The 21,400-nt window shown below is 42.3% G+C and overlaps 1 protein-coding gene across 8 annotated transcripts in view; it reads left to right on the top strand.

Annotated features, from left to right (window-relative positions):
• Positions 1 to 20,218, top strand: part of Rmnd1 (required for meiotic nuclear division 1 homolog) — a 39,701-nt gene extending 19,483 nt beyond the window's left edge. For 3 of the 8 annotated variants that reach the window (XM_029570763.1, XM_029570759.1, XM_029570762.1), the window contains 7 exons: positions 771 to 877; positions 1,797 to 1,861; positions 4,031 to 4,107; positions 8,109 to 8,229; positions 17,143 to 17,238; positions 19,097 to 19,213; positions 19,701 to 20,218. In XM_029570763.1, coding sequence (XP_029426623.1) covers positions 771 to 877; positions 1,797 to 1,861; positions 4,031 to 4,107; positions 8,109 to 8,229; positions 17,143 to 17,238; positions 19,097 to 19,213; positions 19,701 to 19,733 — 616 coding nt within the window. In that variant the 3' untranslated portion in view covers positions 19,734 to 20,218. The other 5 variants (XM_029570761.1, XM_029570760.1, XR_003851841.1 and 2 more) reach the window with 5 other exon arrangements.
• The last annotated feature ends 1,182 nt before the right edge of the window (positions 20,219 to 21,400 follow it).

Raw genomic sequence — 21,400 nt, 5'->3', positions numbered from 1 at the left:
CCACTCCCACCCCCACCCCACCCCGGTCTACAGGTGCACCTTGGGTTTTCACAACTTCCTTGTCTCCCTCTCCTTTCTGACCTGTCACTATTACAGACCTACTTCTTCAGCTTTCTAAATTTTAGGACAGGCTTGTGCCATCAAGTCTAGTCCTTTACTTTTGTTCTATAGAATTACTAGTATAGACTATCTTTCTACTGAATTGTTTCTCTCCTGATGTTTTACATTTGACTGAAAAAGTTGTATCATGCGAGGCTTGTTGACACATGCCTTTAAAAGCCCAGCACTCATAGCCAGGCATGGTGGTGCACACCTTTAAACCTAGCACTCAGGAGGCAGAGGCAGGTAGATCTTTATGAGATTGAGGCTAGCCTGGTCTACATAGCAAGTTTCAAGCAAGTTGGGACCACAGGGAGACCCTATCTCAAAAGGACCCCCAAAAAAGGAAAAAAAAAGTTCGCTGTACACAAGTCTGTCTTTATAGCTGTGATTAAACTTGCATCTGTGGGTAAATTCCTAGGAATGGAATTACTTGAATCAAAAGGTAGGACATTTATAAAATTTCATATACATTGTCAAAATGTTTAAGATATTTTCAAAAAGAGGAATTACTTTTAAGATTTTGAAGATAGCATGTCTTTAATAACCCTGTGCTTGGGAGGCAGAAGCAGGAGGATCTCTGTGAGTTCCAGGCCAGACAGAGCTACACATGAGACACTGTCTCAAAAAAATAACAGATTTGGAAGACACTTTCTCTTTTCTTTACACAGGGGACAATCTAAACTTCACAGAGGAGAAATCAAGCTAAATTCAGAGCTAGATTTAGATGACACAATTCTGGAAAAATTTGCTTTTTCCAATGCTCTTTGCCTATCAGGTAAGTTACCTGTGCTTTTTGGAGACAGTATATTATAGAACTTGAGTTCATCACAGCAAGCACAGACATTTGCTGGTGATTTGGACTTGTCTGCACAACACTCAATACAACCTTAATATTCCTTTTTTTTCCCTTAAAAATAAAAATGTGAAATATATTGTCTGACTGGTTGCCCATTACTGTGTGATTGGGCACAGGCCACACCCCACATGAATGAGATAGAGCCACAGCAGCTCTGTTTCCTTCAGAGATCCATGAACATGCTAGACTCTTAGGAGCTCTGTGAGAACTTCTTTTATGTGCTGCATCAGGCCCGTCCATGCTCTCCCAGGCTTCTTGTACCTCACTCGTAGCCCTGAAGATTCTCACCCCTGCCTCATCCTCAGAGCTACCCACAGGGGCCAGATGAACCTCAGACCCTCTGCATCTCTGAGATGGGACAGCGGAAACCTACCAGATGTAGTGGAGCTCTGCCACCCGGGCTTGGAAATGTGTCCCGTGGTGCGCGGTGCGCCCTCCCCTTCACTTTAGTGCTGTCCTTTATCATACAATTAGTTCTTAAATTTTAATTTTAAAATTGTGGTACATTTGCTTGTTTTGGTCATATGAGGTGAGAACACCAGTTGTTTGTTTCTGGCTGTGTCAGTGTGGAGGTGTTGCTGGTTTTTGTTTTGTTCTTTGTTTTTCTTTGTTTTGTTTTGGGCTTTTTGAAACCAGGTCTCTCTGTAGAGCCCAGGTCAGCCTCGAACTCACTACTGAGCCTCACCCTGTCAGTGCTAGGATCACAGGTGTGCACCGCATACCCAGCTGCACATTTGCTTCTTGAACAGTCACTGACATGGCAGCAGAGGTGCTGTGCACTGATATGTAGCCGCAGCATGAAAATGATGGTGAAGAAATGTTCTGTACTTTTCCCCAGTGAAACTGGCTATTTGGGAAGCAACACTGGATAAATTTATTGAATCTATTCAGTCAATTCCAGAGGTAAGTATATCAATTCTATGCTTGTTTTTTTTTAATATTTTATTTGTTTTTGTGTTTTATGTGTATGCGTGTATTGCCTACATGTAGGTAAGTGCACCTATGTTGTGCAGTGCCCGAGGGTGTACTTTTCCCCAGTGAAACTGGCTATTTGGGAAGCAACACTGGATAAATTTATTGAATCTATTCAGTCAATTCCAGAGGTAAGTATATCAATTCTATGCTTGTTTTTTTTTAATATTTTATTTGTTTTTGTGTTTTATGTGTATGCGTGTATTGCCTACATGTAGGTAAGTGCACCTATGTTGTGCAGTGCCTGAGGGGGTCAGAAGAGGCTGTCAGATCCCCTGGAACTGGAGTTACAGACAGTTGTTAGCTGCCATGTGGGTGCTGGGATTCAAAGCCGGGTCTTCTGCAAGAACAACCAGTGTTCTTAACCACAGAGCCATCTCTCCAGCCCTGTCTATGCTTGTTTTTAAGGATTGGTTTATTTGGGGGGGAAGTACTAATTATACAACAGTATGTATATTTGAGTACAATAAAGAATAAATATTAGAAAGCCACATAGAATTTAAGCAAAGAAAACTTTGAGCTACACAAAAATGATGTAATAAGAAATTTTATGTTGGTTTTCAACTTCTTGAAACTTCCAGTTACTTTCCTGGGATGGTACAGGTTTTTGTTTTGTTTTGTTGGGGGGAGGGTTGTTTGGGAATTTTGTTTTTATTTTTGTTTTTTGAGATATGGTCTCACTATATTGTCCTGGCTGACATGGAACTACTTATGTAGACCAGGATGGCCTTGAACTCACAGAAGTCTGGCTGCCTCTGCCTCCAGAGTGCTGGGATGAAAGATGTTCGCCACACCCAGCAAGTACATTTAATACAACTGAAGGGAGGGGAAACTGCCCAGGGATGTAGCCTAGTGGTAGAGCACTTGCCTGGCTTTCACAGGGTTCTAGTGTTGAGGCTTTGCACTGCAGAAAAGAAAACTAGACAGCAGAAAGTGCATTTTTCAATCTTTCCTCTCTAAAGGAAGGACATTATCACCAAGTTTTTTGTGATATAAAATACTTTGCTAGCTGGGCATGGTGGTGCACACCTTTAATCCCAGTGCTTGGGAGGCAAAGGCAGATAGATCTAATGAAAGCGAGGCCAGCCTGGTCTCCATAGTGAGTCCAGGCCAGCTGGGGAGACCCTGTCTCAAAAAGACCACATATATATACAATATATCATATATTATATATATTGCTAAACTTTGAGGAAAAGTAGCATAGAACTATATATAAATTGACTATATAAAGTTATAAGTATGTAAAGTTATATTCAAATTTCAAAATTCATTCATTACTATGACAGAATAATATGATTATTCTTATGCAAAAAGGCCCTGCTCTTCAGATAAAAGATAAGAAATATGGATCAGCCGGGCATGGTGACACATGCCTTTAGTCCCAGCATTCCAGAGGCAGAGGCAGGCGGGAGGTTTCTGTCTGTAACTGGGTGGTGCATTGGTTTGCCCCTGTGGTGAAGAGGCATATCACGGCAAGAGGAAGGAGCAAGGTCACCTCAGAAAGTTTCTATCGCTTTGCAGTATTCCACAAACTGAGGACCAAGCTGTCATCAGATAGCCTCTTGGGGATGTTCCAGGTCCAGACCAGCCAAAGAAAATGAAAGGCTAGAATATACAATTTTGAACTCTCAAGATGTGCTAAGGCATGCTGGGTAACCATTATCTAAGTTAAGTACATAGAAGTATGCCCCTTCAGAATTTGCTGGATAGATCTTGTATTTATTGGAAAGATAACATAATGCAGTCATCCTTCAGTATCCCTGAAGAATTGGTTCCAGGACTCCTCCCGACCCAAGATACCAAAATCTGCAGGTGGTCATCTTTGTATACAATGTGTTTGCATATAACCTCTGCAAATCCTCTTATATTATACAAATATCTGTAGGTTACTTACAGTATCCAACATACTGTAAACACTGTGTAAAGAGTTGCTATACCATGTTGTATAGAGAATGATAACAGAAAAGTACCTGTCTGCTTAATGCAGATGGCAGTTGTTTTTTAGTATTTTCTGTCTGTGGTTAGTTGAATGCACAGATGCAGAACCCACCAAGAGCCAACTGTGTATATATTTTGTTTTGGTTTTTCCCCTCCAAATAGGCTTTAAAAGCTGGAAAGAAAGTGAAACTCTCTCATAAAGAAGTTATGCAGAAAATGGGTGAACTCTTTGCCCTAAGGTAAAATTTTCTCTTGTATATAAAATATTTCCATTAAGAAAATATCTTACAGGGCTGGAGAGATGGCTCAGTGGTTAAGAACACTGGTTGTTCTTGCAGAAGACCTGGGTTCAATTCCCAGCACCCACATGGCAGCTAACAACTGTCTATAACTCCAGTTCCAGGGGATCTGACAGTCTCTTCTGTCCTCCGCAGGCATTGCATGACACGGGTGCACTTACCTACATGCAGGCAATACATGCATACACATAAAATAAAATTAATAAGTAAAATATTTATAAAAAAAGAAAATATCTTACTTTTTTTTTTTTTTTTTGGTCTTTTTGAGGCAGGGTCTCCCTGTAGCCCCAGCTGGCCTGGCCCTTGCTATGTAGACCTGCCTCTGCTGGGATTAAAGGTGTGTGTCACCAGGCACAGCTAGAAAATGTTTTACTTTTATAGAGATGATGCTGTTTTCATTAACTATAAGCAGGAACATTTACCCATAAGGAGGCAGGTTCTGTTAGGACTATATCTGATGAAATCCTAGGTGTGCAAAAGAGATCAAAACTAGTCTACAGTAAACCTTTGTCAGGTGGCCCAAATGTTCTTTGAAAATAGAAAGATAAATTCTAGAATTTGATTAATGTAGGGCTGCAGAGATGACTCAGAAGTTAAGAACACTGGCTGCTCTTGCAAAGGACCCAGGTTTGATTGCCAGCATACATAGCTCCAGTTCTCCACAGAACTTCTGACCAGCCAGTCATGTGGGTCTCTGTAAGTCTGCTTTCTGCCATTTGGGTCCATTCTTCAGTTCTTTTATGAATGAGACTAAGAACCCTCTAGGGCCCCCCTCCCCAACTCCCATTTCAGTACAGCATAAAACTATGGATATATGGTGTCTTACTTTAATTAAGAGACAAAATGACCTAGTAACAGTATGTGAAGACAGTGATGGACTGGCACCATCCTTTGAAATCTTCTGGAAAAAAATTCATTTTGTACCTTTTGTATGTTAAGAATGTAGCATTGTCATAAACCCTCAAAAAAATTTTAATTAAAAAAAAAAGAGTTCTCCATACTGCTTTCCAATATATATATAAAAATGGGCTGGTTGGGCATGGTGGTACATATCGTTAATCCTAGCACTCAGGAGGCTCAAGCAGGCAGCTCTCTTGAGATCAAAGCCAGCCTAGTCTACATAGTAAGTTCCAGGCCAGCTGGGGCTACAGAAAACCCCTGTCAAAAAAGAATAAAACAAAATTTAAAAACAAAAAAAGAATGTAATGGGCCAGCAAGATGGCTCATCAGTAAAGGTACTTGGCAGGCAAGTCTGGTGACCTGAGTTTGATCCCTAGAACCCATGTAAAGGTAGAAGGAAAGAACCAGTTCCACAGCGTTGTCCTCTGACCTCCACATGCTCACTGGCATTCATGGCTACACACAATAATAATAAAAATAATTTTTAAAACAGAATGAGGCTGGAGGAGAGGCGCAGTGTTTAAGAATGCTTTCTGTTCTTCCAGAGGACCCGAGTTTGGTTCTAGCACCCATGTCTAGTGGCTTACAACCTCCTATAACTTGTCTTCAGGGATCTGAAGCCCTCTTTTGGCCTCTGAGGGCATATACATACATCTGTGTGTCTACACATACATGTGAATAAAAATAAACCTTTAAAAGAATGTGATGATATGTGAAAAGAAGCCCAGATGAGAATATTAGTTAAGAGATGAAGGCTTAGGGCCTGTGGTTCAGTTTGTAGAGTGTGTGCCTGACATGCACAAGGGCCTGGGTTTGAGCCCCAGACTGCAGGAAACCAAGCATGGTGGCCCATACCTGTAATCCTACCACTCAGAAGGTAGAGGCAGGAGGATTAGAAATTTAAAGTCATTCTTAGGCTACACCTTAAGTTTTAGGCCAGCATGAGACCCTGTCTTTAGAAAAAAAAGAGCCTCAGATTGTATGTGGTATTATCCCATTTGTTTAATAAAAATACTTGTGTTTATCAGCCAGGCATGGTAGCACAAGCCTTTAATCCCAGCACTTGGGAGGCAGAGGCAGGCAGACCTCTGTGAGTTCAAAGGCCAACCTGGTCTATATAGTGAGTTCCAGGCCAGCTGGACCCTGTCTCAAAAAGACAAAATATATACATTTGTGTTTATCTTGGTATATGCATACACACATCGGTGCATGAAGAAATTCGTGGAAGGCCACATCAGCATGTTTACAGAATCCTTGGAGAATAAAGGATTTGAATGTTTGGTGGGTTAAGGGCCTAACAACTGTGTTTCTGCAATCTTCTCTAAGGTACTTTTATAACAGTGTACAGCTGTTTATATGTTACTGTGCAACTAGGATTTCCATTTAATTAAACATTGTATTTTTAATTATATATATATATGTGTGTGTGTCTGTACATGTGTGTACAGGTGCTGGCAATCAGATTGCTTGGAGCTGGAGTTACAATTAGTTGTGAGCTGCTTGATGTGGGTGCTGCGAACCAAACTCAGATCCTCTGAAAGAACAGTACATGCTCTTAGCACAAAGCCATCTCTCTAGCCCCTAATTAAACATTTTTAAAGTAAACTTAGACACCTCATATAAAAGAGTGGGGAGAAATTGAGAGAGCCAGGTTATTGACCTGTATAGCGCTGTATATGCTGACACTGGAGATCCTGTTTGAAGCTAGCTTGGGATACATAGTGCATTCTAGGCTAGCCTGGGCTACATAACCTTGTTTTAAAAAATGAAAAGAGGAGACACCATACGTATTTTTGTGTTGTGTTTGTATAATGACTGAAAAGATGCAGAGGAAAATTAATGGTTGCTAATTAACCATAGGGGGTGAGAGGAAGGGAAAACTGCAGATAAGATTTATCAATTTAACCTTTTTAATCTTCCTGATTCTTTGATATGTGGTATACATGTGTGTGTGCACCTTTTTGCTTTTGAGCCATTTAATTACCTAGCTCCAAAAAAAAGGTATGTGTAAATTTTAAATGAAAAAAGAGGGGCTGGAGAGATGGCTCAGTGGTTAAGAACATAGGCTGCTCTTTCAGAGGACCCAGGTTTGATTCCAAGCAACCACTTGGCGGCTGTAACTCTGGTTCCAGGAGATGTGATGCCCTCTTCTGACCTCCTCGGGCATTGCATGACATGGGTGCATGTACCTATATGCAAGCTATATACATAAAATAAAAATCAACAAATAAAAAGACTGAGTTATATTTGAGGAAGAAGCATAAAAATTTGCTCCATGTTAATTAGTAGAGGTGAAACACATTACCATTGAAATCTACCCAATGATTTTATATCCATCCATGCTCAGGTGGATCTCAGAAAGTAACCAATTGACTAGTAATAATCATTACATCCATACATTAGAGATGCATGTGTTAGTAGCATTAAAAATGAGTTTTTCTGCCCGGCATGGTGGTGCACGCCTTTAATCCCGGCCCAGCACTTGGGAGGCAGAGGCAGGTGGATCTTTGTGAGTTCAAGGCCAGCCTGGTCTGCCATAGTGAGTTCCAGGACAGCTGGGGCTACAAGGAGACCCTGTCTCAAAAAGAGGAAAGGGTGAGGAGGGAGAGAGAGAGATTGTAGTCAGGCATGGTAGTATACACCTGTCATTGCAACACTAGGGAAGCGGAAGCAGGATTATCAGGAGTTCAAGGTCATCCACAGCTACATAGTGATTTCAGTTCCAGCCTGTGCTACATGAGGCCCTGTCTCAATAAAAGAGAGAGGGAGAGAGAGAGTAGGGGGAAATAAGAGGCGAGAGAGAATTGAAAAATAAAAATTTTTTTAAAACAAACTTAAATTGAAAACAGTATACTTCATAACTACTTTTGTTATTAAATGATTTAATTTAGTGGAGAATTTAATTTTTATAAGTATTTCTATTTCTCAAATATTTTGCAAAAATTAGCACTTAAAACTAGCCATTCAAATATGAACTATTGTAGAAACAATGTTGTTTTAGTTCACTGTAAATAGTTAAAATGTTCCATTTTTATTTAAAGGCACCGTATAAACTTGAGTTCGGACTTCTTGATCACTCCCGATTTCTACTGGGATAGAGAAAACCTTGAAGAACTTTATGATAAAACTTGTCAGTTTCTTAGCATTACTCGAAGAGTTAAGGTATGTATTTTTCACTTTTACAAACAGAAAAAGACACAGTTGTTGCCTATAATTTGTATGGCTGAAAGTTTCAGCTGAGTGGATATGTCGAACTACATTTTTCAGGATTTGACTTCTGTGCATATCTCTTTAGACTTCTTTTGTTGTGCTCTGTACAATCACTTTAAATTTTTTCTCAGGAGGTTGCGACAAGAAAATTGTTTTTGAGTTCAAGACCATTCTGGGGTACAGAGGTACTGTTTCAGCCCTGACCACTCAAAGAAAAATATAAAAGCGATGAATGACAAGAGGTTTGTTTGTTTTAGGAAGAGTATCACATTGTAGCCCAGACTAGCCTCAGACTCCCAGCAATCCTGCCTTAGACTCCCAACATTGAACCACCAAATTTGACTTGCCTCTCAATTTTCTGTATCAGTGTTGAGAGCACTTGAATGAAAGGTCACACACACACTTATTGTCAAAGATGTCAGAGATAATATGCTTTTCACAAATGCTTAAATTTATTGACAGTAATTCAAAGCACACATCACAAATTCATGCTCCAGGAGGGTGTTGCAGGGTACTGGTGGGGATAGTCAAGCATATGCATTTGCTGATTTCAAAATGCAGGGCAGGCAGATCAGATCAGAGGAAAGCACTCGGAGGTCCAGGAGACTTGACGGGAATTGCACAGTAGCCTCTAAAAATTTCTTTACACAGAGATGAGTGAAATCAGTCAAGATCTCTCATGTGTTCCCCAGGCACAGCACTGTGTTCCTAAAAGCAGCCTGTGCTGACAGTCTTTTCATGTTCCTTCTGCCACCACAGTCATCCTTGGTGCAGTCTTTATCCACGCACCCAGCTTAGGGCTCACTCATTAGCATTCGATGTAAACAAAAAACTCAAAACAATTCTTAAGCTAGCCACCTTGGAGTTTACTCATTAACATGTGATGTAGCCACATGCTTCAAAAGAATTTTTTTTTGTATTTTATTATTTTTATGTGTATACGTTTATTGCCTGCATATATGGAAGTGTACCTGTGTTGTGCAATGTCTGTGGAAGTCAGAAGAGGTCATTGGATCCCCTGGAACTCAAGTTATGGACAGTTGTTAGCTGCCATGTGGGTGCTGGGATTCGAACCTAGGTCTTCTGCAAGAACCATCAGTGTTCTTGACCACTGAGCCATCTCTCCAGCCCCTTCAAAACAATTTTTATCCTAGGTTTACCTCATTAACATAAGAAGTTAACACATGTCAGGAAAGAAAACAAACACCATCTTACTTTCACTTTCAAAAGTGAAAGTCCTGCCTCTTACTTAGAGGTTGTCATGAGATTTCAATGTTGTTTTGATATTTTTGTGTTTGTTTTTGAGATGGGCGTCTCACTACACTGCCCACAATGGCCTTGAACTTAAAATCGTCCTGCCTCAGCCTCCCAAGTAGCTAAATATGTTTCTTCCTCTTTGCTTATGTCTGTGGTGCATGTGGTATATGTGTGTGTGTATGTATGTGTGTGGTATTGTGTGTACAGATCTGAAGGCGGAGATTGACATCAAGTGCCTTCCTCCATCACTGTCCACCATATTTTTTCATTTGGGTTTTTTTTTGTTTCAGTCTTACTGAGATAGGGTATTCCTGTAGCCTCAACTGGCCTGGAACTTGCTGTGTAGACCAGGCTGGCCTCAATCTCACAGAGATCCACCTGCCTCTGCCTCCCAAGTGCTGGGATTAAAGGCATGCACCACCACACCTGGCCATTTATTTTATTGCCTGCATGTATGTAAGAGCACCCATATCAGGCAATGCCTGTGATGCCAAAAGAGGGCATCAGCTCCTCTGAACTGGAATGACACATGGTTGTTATCCATGGAACTGAACCCTGGTTCTCTGCAAGAGCAGCCAGTGCTCTTAACTGCTTAACAATCTCTCTAGTCCCTCATCATCTTTATTTAGGACTTATTTTTATTTATCTGTGTGTGTATGCCACATATGTGGGGTTCCCTGTGGAAGCCAGAAGACAACATTGAATCCCCTGGAGTTGGACTTAGAGACAATTGTGAGCCACCTGATACAGGTACTAGGAACCAATTTCACATCCTCTGGAAAAGCAACAATTGCTCTTAATTGCTGAGCCATCTTTCTACCCCCTCCTACTTATTGTGTTTGGGGTTTTGTTGAGACATTGGAGCTCACTAATTCAACAAGACTGGCTGGCCAGCAAGCCCCAGGGATCTCTGCCTGTCTCTGCCTCCCTAGCTATGGGATTATAGGTATTTTGTCTTTGCTTTAATTTTTATATGTATGTGCATGTATTTGTATGAGTTCATGTATCACATGAGTGCAGTAACTTGTGGAGGCCAGACGAGGGCATTGGATCCCCTGGAACTCGAGTTAGAGATGATTGTGAGCTGCCGTGTGGATACTCAGAACCAAGCCCAAGGAGCGAGCCCGCTCTCCAACTCCATGCCCAGCTTTTATGTAGGTGTTGGGGATCCAGTCAGGTCCACATGTTGCATGATAGGCAGTTTACCAACTGAGCCATCTCTCTAGCCCTACACACTGCTTCTGCTTCTTTGCTGAGCTAGGGCTTTTTAAATGTGAAGGCATAATGCCGGGTCTACATTTATTTATTTTATATGGGTGGGTGATGCCATGGCGCACGTGGAGCTCAGAGAACAATTTTCAGGAGTCAGTTCTCTTTCTACCATGTGGGTTCTAGAGATCGAACTCAGGTTGTCAGGCTTGCCACCAGCCTTTACCCATTGAGCCATCATACTGGCTTGAAAGGGTCTTTGACTTTTATTTTTCATTCTCTCTGATTTTTACTATCTTGTTTCTTTCATTACCCAAAGTTTATGCTCAATTGTTTTTCCTTCTTTGTCTCTTTTTCAATGTTATTTTCCAATCACTTCCCACACTGACCTCATGTCCCATCAATTTTCAAAAAGCCTCCATGGTTTTCTGGGTGTACAGTTGTGGCACATACATGCTGCAAGCCAACTGCTGCCCTTGCAGAATCCCGTCGAGAGTATCCACAGTCGTCACTCATATTCGTTCCTCCGTGACTGTCTTCTGGCACAGGGACAGAGTGATTTGCTGATGGTCAGGGAAAGGCAACCATCCCAAACTGATCGATTTTACGTGTATGCATGTGTGTAAGTGTACCCATGTCATGCAGCAATCCCTACAGAGGACAGGTGTCTGATCTCCTGAACCTAGAGTGAGTTAGTGACCATATGCATGCTGGGAGTCGAACCCAGTGCTCTTAACCGCCGAGCATCTCCTCTGCCTCCCAAATGCTGAGATCAAATGTGTGCATCACCACACCCAGTCCATTTTATTTAGTAGGATTGGGAATAGAATTTGCATGCCAAGGCTCATATGAGGAAGTCAGTCAATTTACACGAGTCGGTTCTCTCCTTCCACTATGTGGGTTCCAGGAATGGAACTCTGATCATCAAATGTGGCAGCAAGCACCTCTTTATCCAGAGACATCTTGTTGGCTCCAAAGTATTATTTTATGTGTATGAGTATATTGCCTACATTATATAAGTGCACTCATGTCATGCAGTGCCTTTGGAGGTCAGAAGAGGGCGTTAGACCCCCTGGAACTGGAGTTATGGATGATTGTTAGCTGCTGAATCTGCAAGAGCAGTCAGTTCTCTTAACCGCTGAGCCATCATCCACCCCACCCCCCACAGCCCAAAGCAGTTACTTTGAAAGGGAAAGATGGAAAACTTCCTGTTTCTAAAACTTAGTCTTCTCTATGTTACAGTAACCAAAACTATTAATACTGCAGATCAGTGGAACAGAACAATTGCATTTTTGAGAATTTCATGCATGAGATCTAGATTTACATCATTACATCCCTTCCTCTTTTCCCTTCAACTCTTCCCATGCCCCCCACGCCTCCTCTTTATGGGCGTGTGTGTGTCTATTCTACTGAGTCCATTTAGTGATGCTTGTGACCACTTGGGATTGGATAGCCTGTGAGAGAGCTCATCCTTAGAAAAAATTGATTTTTACTCTTCTCAACAGCTAATGATTACATTTATCTACAGTCAGGCCTTTTGCAGTGTCTTGTTTTCTGTTGCAATTTCATGAGTGTGGCTTCCCTGTCATGTCTAGAAGACACTGTCTAGCTGGGAGTGCCCTGGTCCTCTGGCTCCTACAATCTTTCTACCCACTCTTCCACAATGTTCCCTGAGCCCGAGATGTAGGGTTACATTGGGTTGGCACACCTGGTCTGTTATTCTCTGCATTTTTGACCAGTTGTGTCTGTAATAGTCTCCATCTGTTGCAAAGAGAAGCTTCTTTAATGAGTGGTCAGAGCCACACTTAACTGTGGGTATGAAAAGTATTAGAATAGTTAAGAAGTGATATGATTTAGGAAGGCAGAAGTCTAGGTCTGTGACCTCTCCAGCCATGGGTACTTTGCTAGGTTTACAGTTGAGCCATTTCTGCAGCCCCTAAAACAGAAACTTTTAAAACTTCAACAAAAAAGAGGTAAGCTTACCTTGAGATAAGCAAAAAGACTTTTTATTTTAATCCTAAAAAAGGATGAAACACAGTGAAAAAATTGAGAATTGAACTTGGTAAAAATTTAAAACGTCTGCTCTTTAAAAGCCACAAAGGTAAAGCCAGGCATGGTGGCACACGCCTTCAATCTAAGCACTGGGAGGCAGAGGCAGGCATATCTCTGTTGAGTTCAAGGTCAGCCTGGTCTACATAATGAGTTCCAGGCCAGCTGGGGCTACATGGAGACCCCATCTCAAAAATACCAAAAGAAAATAAAAATTCATTTAAAAACCATAAAAAGGCAAACCATGGAGTAGAAGGAACCATTTTATTAATTTGACAAAAGACTTGCTGAGAATGTCAAAGGAATTCTTTTGTGTACAAGTGTTTCACCTGCATATGTGTACCATGTGCATATTCAGTTCCCACAGAGGCCGAAAGATGGCACCAGATTCTCCTGGAACTAGCTAGAGTTACACACTATTATGACCTATCAGACATGAGTTCTAGGACACGCAATTCAAGAGGATTCAAGTCCTCCTGAAGAGCAGGAAGCACTCGTAAACCATTGGGCCATTATCTCCAGCCCCGGCAACATGAGTTCTATCCCCAGTAACCACATGGTAAGGAGAAAGCCACCTCCAGCAAGTTGTCAAATATGTAGATAGCTGGGCAATTAGAAGGCAGGGGCAGGCAGATCTCTTGAGTTCTAGGCCAGCTGGGGCTACATGGAGACCTTGTCTCCAAAACAAAAACACTTTAGATTTCCTTTCCTGTATTTAGACTCTCAGATGACACCCCCACACACCCACCCAAGGTAACCAATTGTTTCCACAATGTGGCCTTATCAGGCCATTGTAGACCTCAGGTAGGGCCTAATGGGAAGAGGTTAGGTCTTGAAGACAATATTGGAGCCTTGACCCCCTCCTTCCTCTTCTGATGTCACCACAGGCCCAAAAGCATCAGGCCAACTAACTATAGACTAAAACCTCCAAACTTGAGCCAATGTAAACCTTTCTTCTAGTAAATACTGTGTTTCATTATAGTTACGGGAAGCTGAGCAACACTCATTAGAATGGCTAGAAGACTAGCACTGAAGACAGTCATTTTTGCAGAATAGATTTGCATTTCCTCATATAGTGCCTTTCCATACATGCTAGTCACTGTTTATTCCTGTGACAAACACCTGACAAAATGAGGGAAGGTTTATTTTGGCTCATATTTTCAGAGGTTTGGGCCTAGCCACTTTATTCAGTGGCTTCTGGACCTGTAGATGCTGAAGCAACACATCAAGACAGGGACTAGTGAGGATCAGAGTGGCTCTTCATGGTGACCTGGAGGCAGAGACAGAGGAAGGGCTTAGGGTTACCTTCCAAGTCAGGAGCAGACCCCCTAGGGGCCTGATTCATTACTGGATTAACCCATTCAGGAAGTTAGCACCTTAACAGTGGCACCAGCTGGGAACTAAGCTTTGAGTACATGAGCTTTTGGGGGAGTTACTTCACAGATATGTAGCCAAAATGTTCAAAAACCTTAAATAGCTAAGTATCCACCCATAGGTTAATAGAACACATCCATATGGTTGAACAGTTAAAAAGCCACTAATCACTCATGCAGCAAAGGGGGAAAACCGTCAGAATCATTACACTAAGATCGCAAACCTTATGTACTGTACATTTTTAAGAAAATGTAAACAAATCTGGTGTGCAGTGAAGAAAAGCTGCTTCAAAGGCTGGAAATGTAGCTCAGTTGGTAGAGTGCTTGTCTAGTATGTATGAGGCCCTGGGCTTGATCCCCAACACTTGGGAGGTAGAGGCAGAAGAATCAGGAGCTCAAGGTCATGCTAGATTGTGGGTTCAAACTGTTTCAAAAAGGAAAGAGAAAGTGCACCAGTGACTCCCTGTGACTAGGAAATGTTGGTAAGTAGAAGTAGAATGCAAAGGGCATAAGGAAATAAAATGTCAGTTACATAGGCCTATGTCAACACTGAGTGCTTAGAATGGGTGCATGTTATGAAATTATGTCTCAAAGTTAATTTGAAAAGCCTCTGATGAGGGTTTTTTTAGGTGTAGCTATGTTTACTGTGAACAGATTTTAACATAGGTGTACTCTTTCAGGAATCTCTCCTTTTCAGAGTGGAGTCAGGATTGTTGCGGTCAAACACAGTATCACTGCATGAATATGCAGGCTTCTTTCCTCCTCTCATAACCAGCCTGCTTAAGCCTTGCTCCAGCCTAAGCTTAATAAAGCCTGTTGTCACCTACACCCATAAGCACTCGTTTTCATGACTTCCACTTCCATCATTTCATGGTAATTTTCAGTCACACATCTCTAGCCCCACTCCTTCATTTGCCTTGGAAGTACTTCCCTATGTCCCTCTTAAGTGTTGATTCTTTTATTCCCTACTAGTGCGTTAAGTTCTATGACATCTGCTAGGCAACTGCATCACATCTGTCTGTAGAATAAATGGTGGTTAGATTTCAAAAGGAAATTCATTGTACTCCAGATTTTGAAGCTTCTGTTTTGCCTTCAGCTTGTGGCAGGACCAGCTAGCCTATTTAACTGTTCAGACATCTTTTTCTTTTGTGTATTTTGAGATGATCTTAATAGGTAGCTCAGGCAGGCTTTGGATTTGTGATCCTCCTACATCAGCCTCCTGAGTGCTGAAACTACAGGTGTACGCCACCATGCCTGATTTCAGACCACCTATTTTTCCCTCCATTGACAAATACTGAAATATTGAATGCTTATGTGAGGCTGGAGGGATGTCTTCGCAGGTAAGAGCACTGGCTGCTCTTGGACAACTCAGCTTTGTGAAGAGGGCTTCGAATTCCCCTGGAACTGGAGTTAAGGACAGTTTGTAGCCTCCATGTGGGTGCTGGGAATCGAACCCAGGTCCTCTGCAAGAGCAGTCAGTGCTTTTAACCCCTGAGCCATCATCTCTCCAGCCCCCTCACGTTTGGTTCTTAACACCACGTGTTTCAACCACCACCAGACCCCAGTTCCAGGTGATCAGACACTGTCTACTAGTCTCTAGACACAAGGTGCACAAACACAGTTGTAGGCAAAACACTCCTCCACACACAAAAAAATTTTCTTAAAAATTTTTAAGTCTATGGCTGGGTGTGGTGGTACACACCTTTAAATCTCACCACTTGGGAGGCAGAGACAGGCGAATCTCAGGGAGTTCTAGGCCAGCCTGGTCTACCTAGTAAGTTCCAGGACAGCTGGGACTACAGCTTGCAGGAGGAGTGCTATACCCAGCATTCAAGTTCCTGTCACTCAGTATGGGTCTACTCAGACTCCTGTCTCATCTGGTCTGGTCTAATTTCTCAGTATTCTCTCATTTACCAGTTCTTCATCCTCTAGCCAGAAGACATCTGTCTTACCATTATTAAGCCATCACAAAATTGAACATAAGTCTCCCACTTACCTGCAGAACCACCAGATTCAGACATTATAGCAGAATGTATTTGTTTGCTATTCCTGCTGTGACAACTAAGCCTACAGGCTCCACACCACTTTATCCTCTTAAGGTTGTGTGAGCCAGAAGCCTGGCACAGGTGTGATCGCAGTAACATGAGAAGCCGTAGCTGGCCTCATTTCTTCCCAGGGGCAGCTGACATCTGGCTGCCTTCCTCCATCTAACACAGGCAAGTTGAAGAAGCCTCCACTCCACGTACAAGGAGCCAGATGACCTAGCATTGCATCTGTCGGGAAGTGTGCTGTGAGTTCCATGTAAAGGTGGGGAAGCGACATTGTTCTACACTTGTATACAGTGCCTTGCGACCCTCCACTCTGCCCACTTCCAACCACTTCTTTCCAAGTTATCCCTCTCAGCCATGCTTAATTCTGGTCTTTCCTTAAAAGAAGTTACTCCCTTTGAAATAAATACTCCTTTTCTGCCCAACCTTTTCTTTCCTGGCAACCACCTGTTTAAAACTGACCTCGTTTTGAACAACTCCATGAAGCCTTCTGTGTTTCCGCTTCACATACATGTGATCTGCATACCACTATGACACAGGACGTATGCAGGAGCAAGTCTTGCTGCACCTTTCAGTGCTGCCAAATGCTTGAGGTAACCAAGCCCTGACAAAGAAACTTTTCTCAGACAGTCTATTTTGTACAGGCTGGCCTGTAACTCAGAGTTCTGCCTGCCTGTGTCACCTGAGTGCTGAGATTACAGAAGTGTACATCCAGCTGGAGACTTTTCGGAGTGTTTTGCCTGCAGATATGTAACTGCACCCATGCATGTATGAAACGTTTGTCTTTTTGTTAACCCCAGCTGGCCTGAAACTCAGAGATCCATCTGCTTCTGCTGTGATTAAAGGTGTACACCACCACACCCAGCGCATGAGACTTTTTTAAGAAAAAGATTTACCTGTATGTTGACATGAGTTTATATGTACCACAGGGGCCAGAAGTGGGAACCAGATCACCTGGAACTGGATCAGTTGTAAGCAACCTAATCTGGATACTGGAAACCAAACTTGGGTCCTCTGTAAGAGCAGTAAGCACTCTTGATCTCAGGGAGAGTTGCAGGTTCTGGTGTATGTAAAACAGTTCTAATTAAGCAGTGAGAAAGTTGGGGAAGAACATGTTATCTATTCTGTGGTTAGAGTTGGAATGAAGAGCTAGGTCAGGAGTCTTAAAGAAGCAAGCTTAAGGATAGGGGTGTTACGGAGGGGGAGGGGAAAAGAAAGGCGTCCTAGGCATAGAAACTGCAGACAAGTGATGATGTTAACCATGAAATTGCATCTTCCCACTGACCAAATCTGTACAACTATAAAAACGTTCCCCTACTTTACAGCATTCAGAGAAATGTACAGGTACTATAGGGATGTAACTGCCCAGCAGTAATGCCCAGGTTTTAAGTTCATACTGTATTTTGTATCACACACACACACACACACACACACACACACACAACCTGCCTCTCCTCCTTTTTGTGAGCCATCATAATGTAGAACATTAGCCAGTTCAGTTAGAAGTAGTAGTATCATCTAGGGCTGGAGAAGATGGCTCAGTAGTTTATAGTCAGAGGACCTGGGTTTGATTCTCAGCACCCACATGATAACCATTTGTAACTCCAGTTCCAGGAGAATCCAGTGCTCTTCTGACCTCTGAGGGCATTGCACAACACAGGTGCACCTACATACATGCAGGCAATACACTCATACACATAGAATAAAATATTTAAGGGCTGGAAAGATAGCTCAACGGTCTTGTAGAAGACCCAGGTTCAAATCCAGCACCCACATGGCAGCTAACAACTGCCCATAACTCTAGTTCCAGGGGATCCGATGGCCTCTTCTGTCCTCTGAGGGCATTGCACACCACAGGTGCACTGACCTACATATAAACTCATACACATAAAATGAAAAAAAAAATTTTTTTGGTCTTTTTGAGACAGGGTCTCCCTATAGGCCCAGCTGTCCTAAAACTCACTATGTAGACCAGGCTGGCCTTGAACTTTTTTTAAAAAATTAATAAACTATTAAGTGCAATCTAGTGGCGAGTTGCAACAAGGCAAATGTTCAGTGTTTTGGTAGAAAGTAATTGTGCTCACTTCAGCACATACCATAAATTGGACCAATACAGATTGGCATGGCCTCTGCACAAAAGTAAACTGTCATCTTTAATCCATGCTTTAAGAAAAAGTGTTTCAGGGCTGGAGAGATAGCTCAGCGGCTAAGAGCACTGGCTGCTCCTGCAGAGGACCCAGGTTCCCACATCCTTAAACCCAGTTCCAGGGGATCTGACACCTTCTTTGGACCTCCACAGGCATTGCATGATACAGGTGCACTTACATGAAGGCATTACACTCATAATTTTTTTTTAAGTGTTTAGTTCTCCTTTTCTAACTGCTTAAAAACTGAACAAAGTTGGGCGTGGTGGCGCATGCCTTTAATCCCAGCACTCGGGAGCAGAGGCAGGCAGATCTCTGTGAGTTCAAGGACAGCTGGGGCTACAGGGAGACCCTGTCTCAAAAAGACCAAAAAAAAACAAAAAACAAAAACCTGAAGAACTAGAAAACCTTGAATTTTTCATCAGTCTAACAAGGTTTATGAAGCCACTACAAAGGGGCTGAGGTTGTAACTCAGCTGTTGGACTGCCTGCCTGGTGTGCCCCCAGCACTGTATAACTAGGTATAGTGGTTCATGATCCAAGGTTCAGGTCACCATGGGCTACAAACACCTTTTCTCAAAATGAAACCACACTAAAAACTTCGAATGGCTGGTCCTCTTTGAGGACTGAGAAGCGAGAATTAGATTTTTCACCAATACCTACAAAACTTGAAACATGACCAAATTACTTACTCCCTTCAATTATTTAAATAAAAATACATAGCAAGATTTTTCTTACAGGTCATGAATGAAAAACTTCAGCATTGCATGGAACTAACAGACCTAATGCGGAATCACCTGAATGAGAAGCGAGCACTGCGCCTGGAGTGGATGATAGTAATCCTCATTACCATAGAGGTCGGTGACAGCACTGTGGACCAGACTGTTTAGACAGTGGAGGTCAGCACTGCACCAAACCATTTAGCCACAGAGATACAGTAGGAAGGTGGCTAGCCCGTTTCAAATGAGTGTTGTACGAATGTGTTAAATGTGTGGTACCAACATTTTAAAGACGGTATGTTAGAATGTTGACTATAAATTTATCATATACACCCAACATCACCTATGCCTTAAGATCTGTAGCTTGCCATGTGAAAAACTCAATGTTTTTGTCAAAGTTATTTTACTTGCGGTGATTAGTTTTGTCAATTTGATACAGTGTAGAATCACCTAGGGAGGGAGGAACCCCAGCTGTTCTCCCATCTCCCAGTGTAGATTGGGTTGGCCTCAATCTTGCAGAGATCTGCCTCCCAAAGTCTGGGTATTTTTTTTGTCAGTGTAATGGGAAATGAAATTACAGCTGCTTTGCCATGAAATTATTAATTCTCACTTTTATCGTCCTAAGGTAATGTTCGAACTGGGACGAGTGTTTTTCTGATCATGTCATAATATTACTGGAAGAGATGATCTAGGTTCTACAATCAAAAAAATCAGCATTCAGCCTGGAGTGACTGCATCTGCAGGCAGATCCTGGTCTACAGAAGAGTTCCAGGCCAGCCAGGGCTACATACTGAAACCCTGTCTCAAATAACAAAATCAGTGTTCACTATTGGGTGATCTCTTATGTAATGGGTTTTAAACTTAAGAAATCAAGAAATTGTCAGGTAGGCCCGATGGCACACACCTGTAATATCAGCATTCTGGAGGCTGAGGTAGGAAGATGATGAAGGGTTTTCAAACGGGGGGGAAAAAGGCTGCTTGTGGTGGTACACACCAATGTCAGCACTTGGATGCAGACTCAGGACTGCCCAAAGTTTAAGAGGCCAGCCAGGACACAGCAATACCCTGTCTCAGAACAAAATTGTCATCATAATCTTTTTCAGTTTTTAAGTAATATTGTCTGAATAAAAGCTATGAATTCGGTGTTTTTGTCAACGTACTGAAAGTTCAAAAGGAAAATATCAGTTTAAAGACCTTAGACAACTTTACCATACAGGGTATTTTAGCAAAAATACTTAAAGCCCGGGCTGGAGAGATTGCTCAGCGGTTAAGAACACTGGTTATTCTTGCAGAAGACCCGGATTCAAATCCCAGCACCCACATGGCAGCTAACAACTGTCCATAACTCCAGTCCCAGGAGATCCGACAGCCTCTTCTGACCACCGTGGGCATTGCACAACACAGGTGCACTTACCTACATGCAGGCAATATAAACATACACATAAAAATAAAAAAAAAATTTTTTAATTCTAAAAAAAGCTGGAGAGATGACTCAGCAGTTAAGAAAACTGACTGCTCTTGTAGAGGACCCGGGTTTGATTCCCAGCACCCACATGGTGACTAACAACCATCCTTAACTCTAGTTCTGGGGAATCCAACACCTTCTCACCTCCACATTGCATGACACAGGTGCCCTTAACACACATGCAGGCAATACATACGTAAATATTTTTCAAAAAAATTAAAGCCAAGACTTAGATTTTTGGATGCTACCTTTGGGGGGGGGGGGCTCTTTTTGAGACAGGGTTTCCCTGTAGCCCCAGCTGGCCTGGAACTCACTATGTAGAACCAGGCTGGACTTGAACTCACAGAGATCCACCTACCTCTGCCTCAGGAGTGCTGGGATTAAAGGCGTGCACCAACCACCACACCTGGCTGATGCTACTTTTTAAAAAATATTTTGTGTTGTGAATGCCTGCATGTATGTAATGCATCCCACTGTGCAGTGCCCATGGAAGTAAGAGAGAGTACCAGATCTCCTAGATATGGAGTTAGGATAGTTGTTGCCATGTGGGTGAACCAGTCCTCTGCAAAACCAGCCAGTCAGTGCTCTTAACCACCAAGCCATCTCTTCAGATTTTGGACACCACTTCTTAACATGTCTTGAAGGAGTCCTAATCATGGCCCTAACTGATGAGTTATACAGGAAATTTAGCAGTGTTATAATCAATATTCACAACATCAAGATGGACTTTTATGGCAGTAATCAATTTTACATCCCTATTTTTAAATGCCTAATTTGAGTGCAGCTGCTCATAAGCACACTGCCTTTTACTAAGCAGTACTTTACCCTTTAACCACCAGGAAGGTTAATCATCTTGCCAG

The sequence above is a fragment of the Nannospalax galili genome, unplaced genomic scaffold (assembly GCF_000622305.1).
Source record: "Nannospalax galili isolate Female #2095 unplaced genomic scaffold, S.galili_v1.0 scaffold563, whole genome shotgun sequence".
Taxonomy (NCBI): Eukaryota; Metazoa; Chordata; class Mammalia; order Rodentia; family Spalacidae; genus Nannospalax; species Nannospalax galili.
The sequence above is the reverse complement of the archived record's forward strand: the minus strand, read 5'-3'. Positions and strand labels throughout refer to the sequence as shown.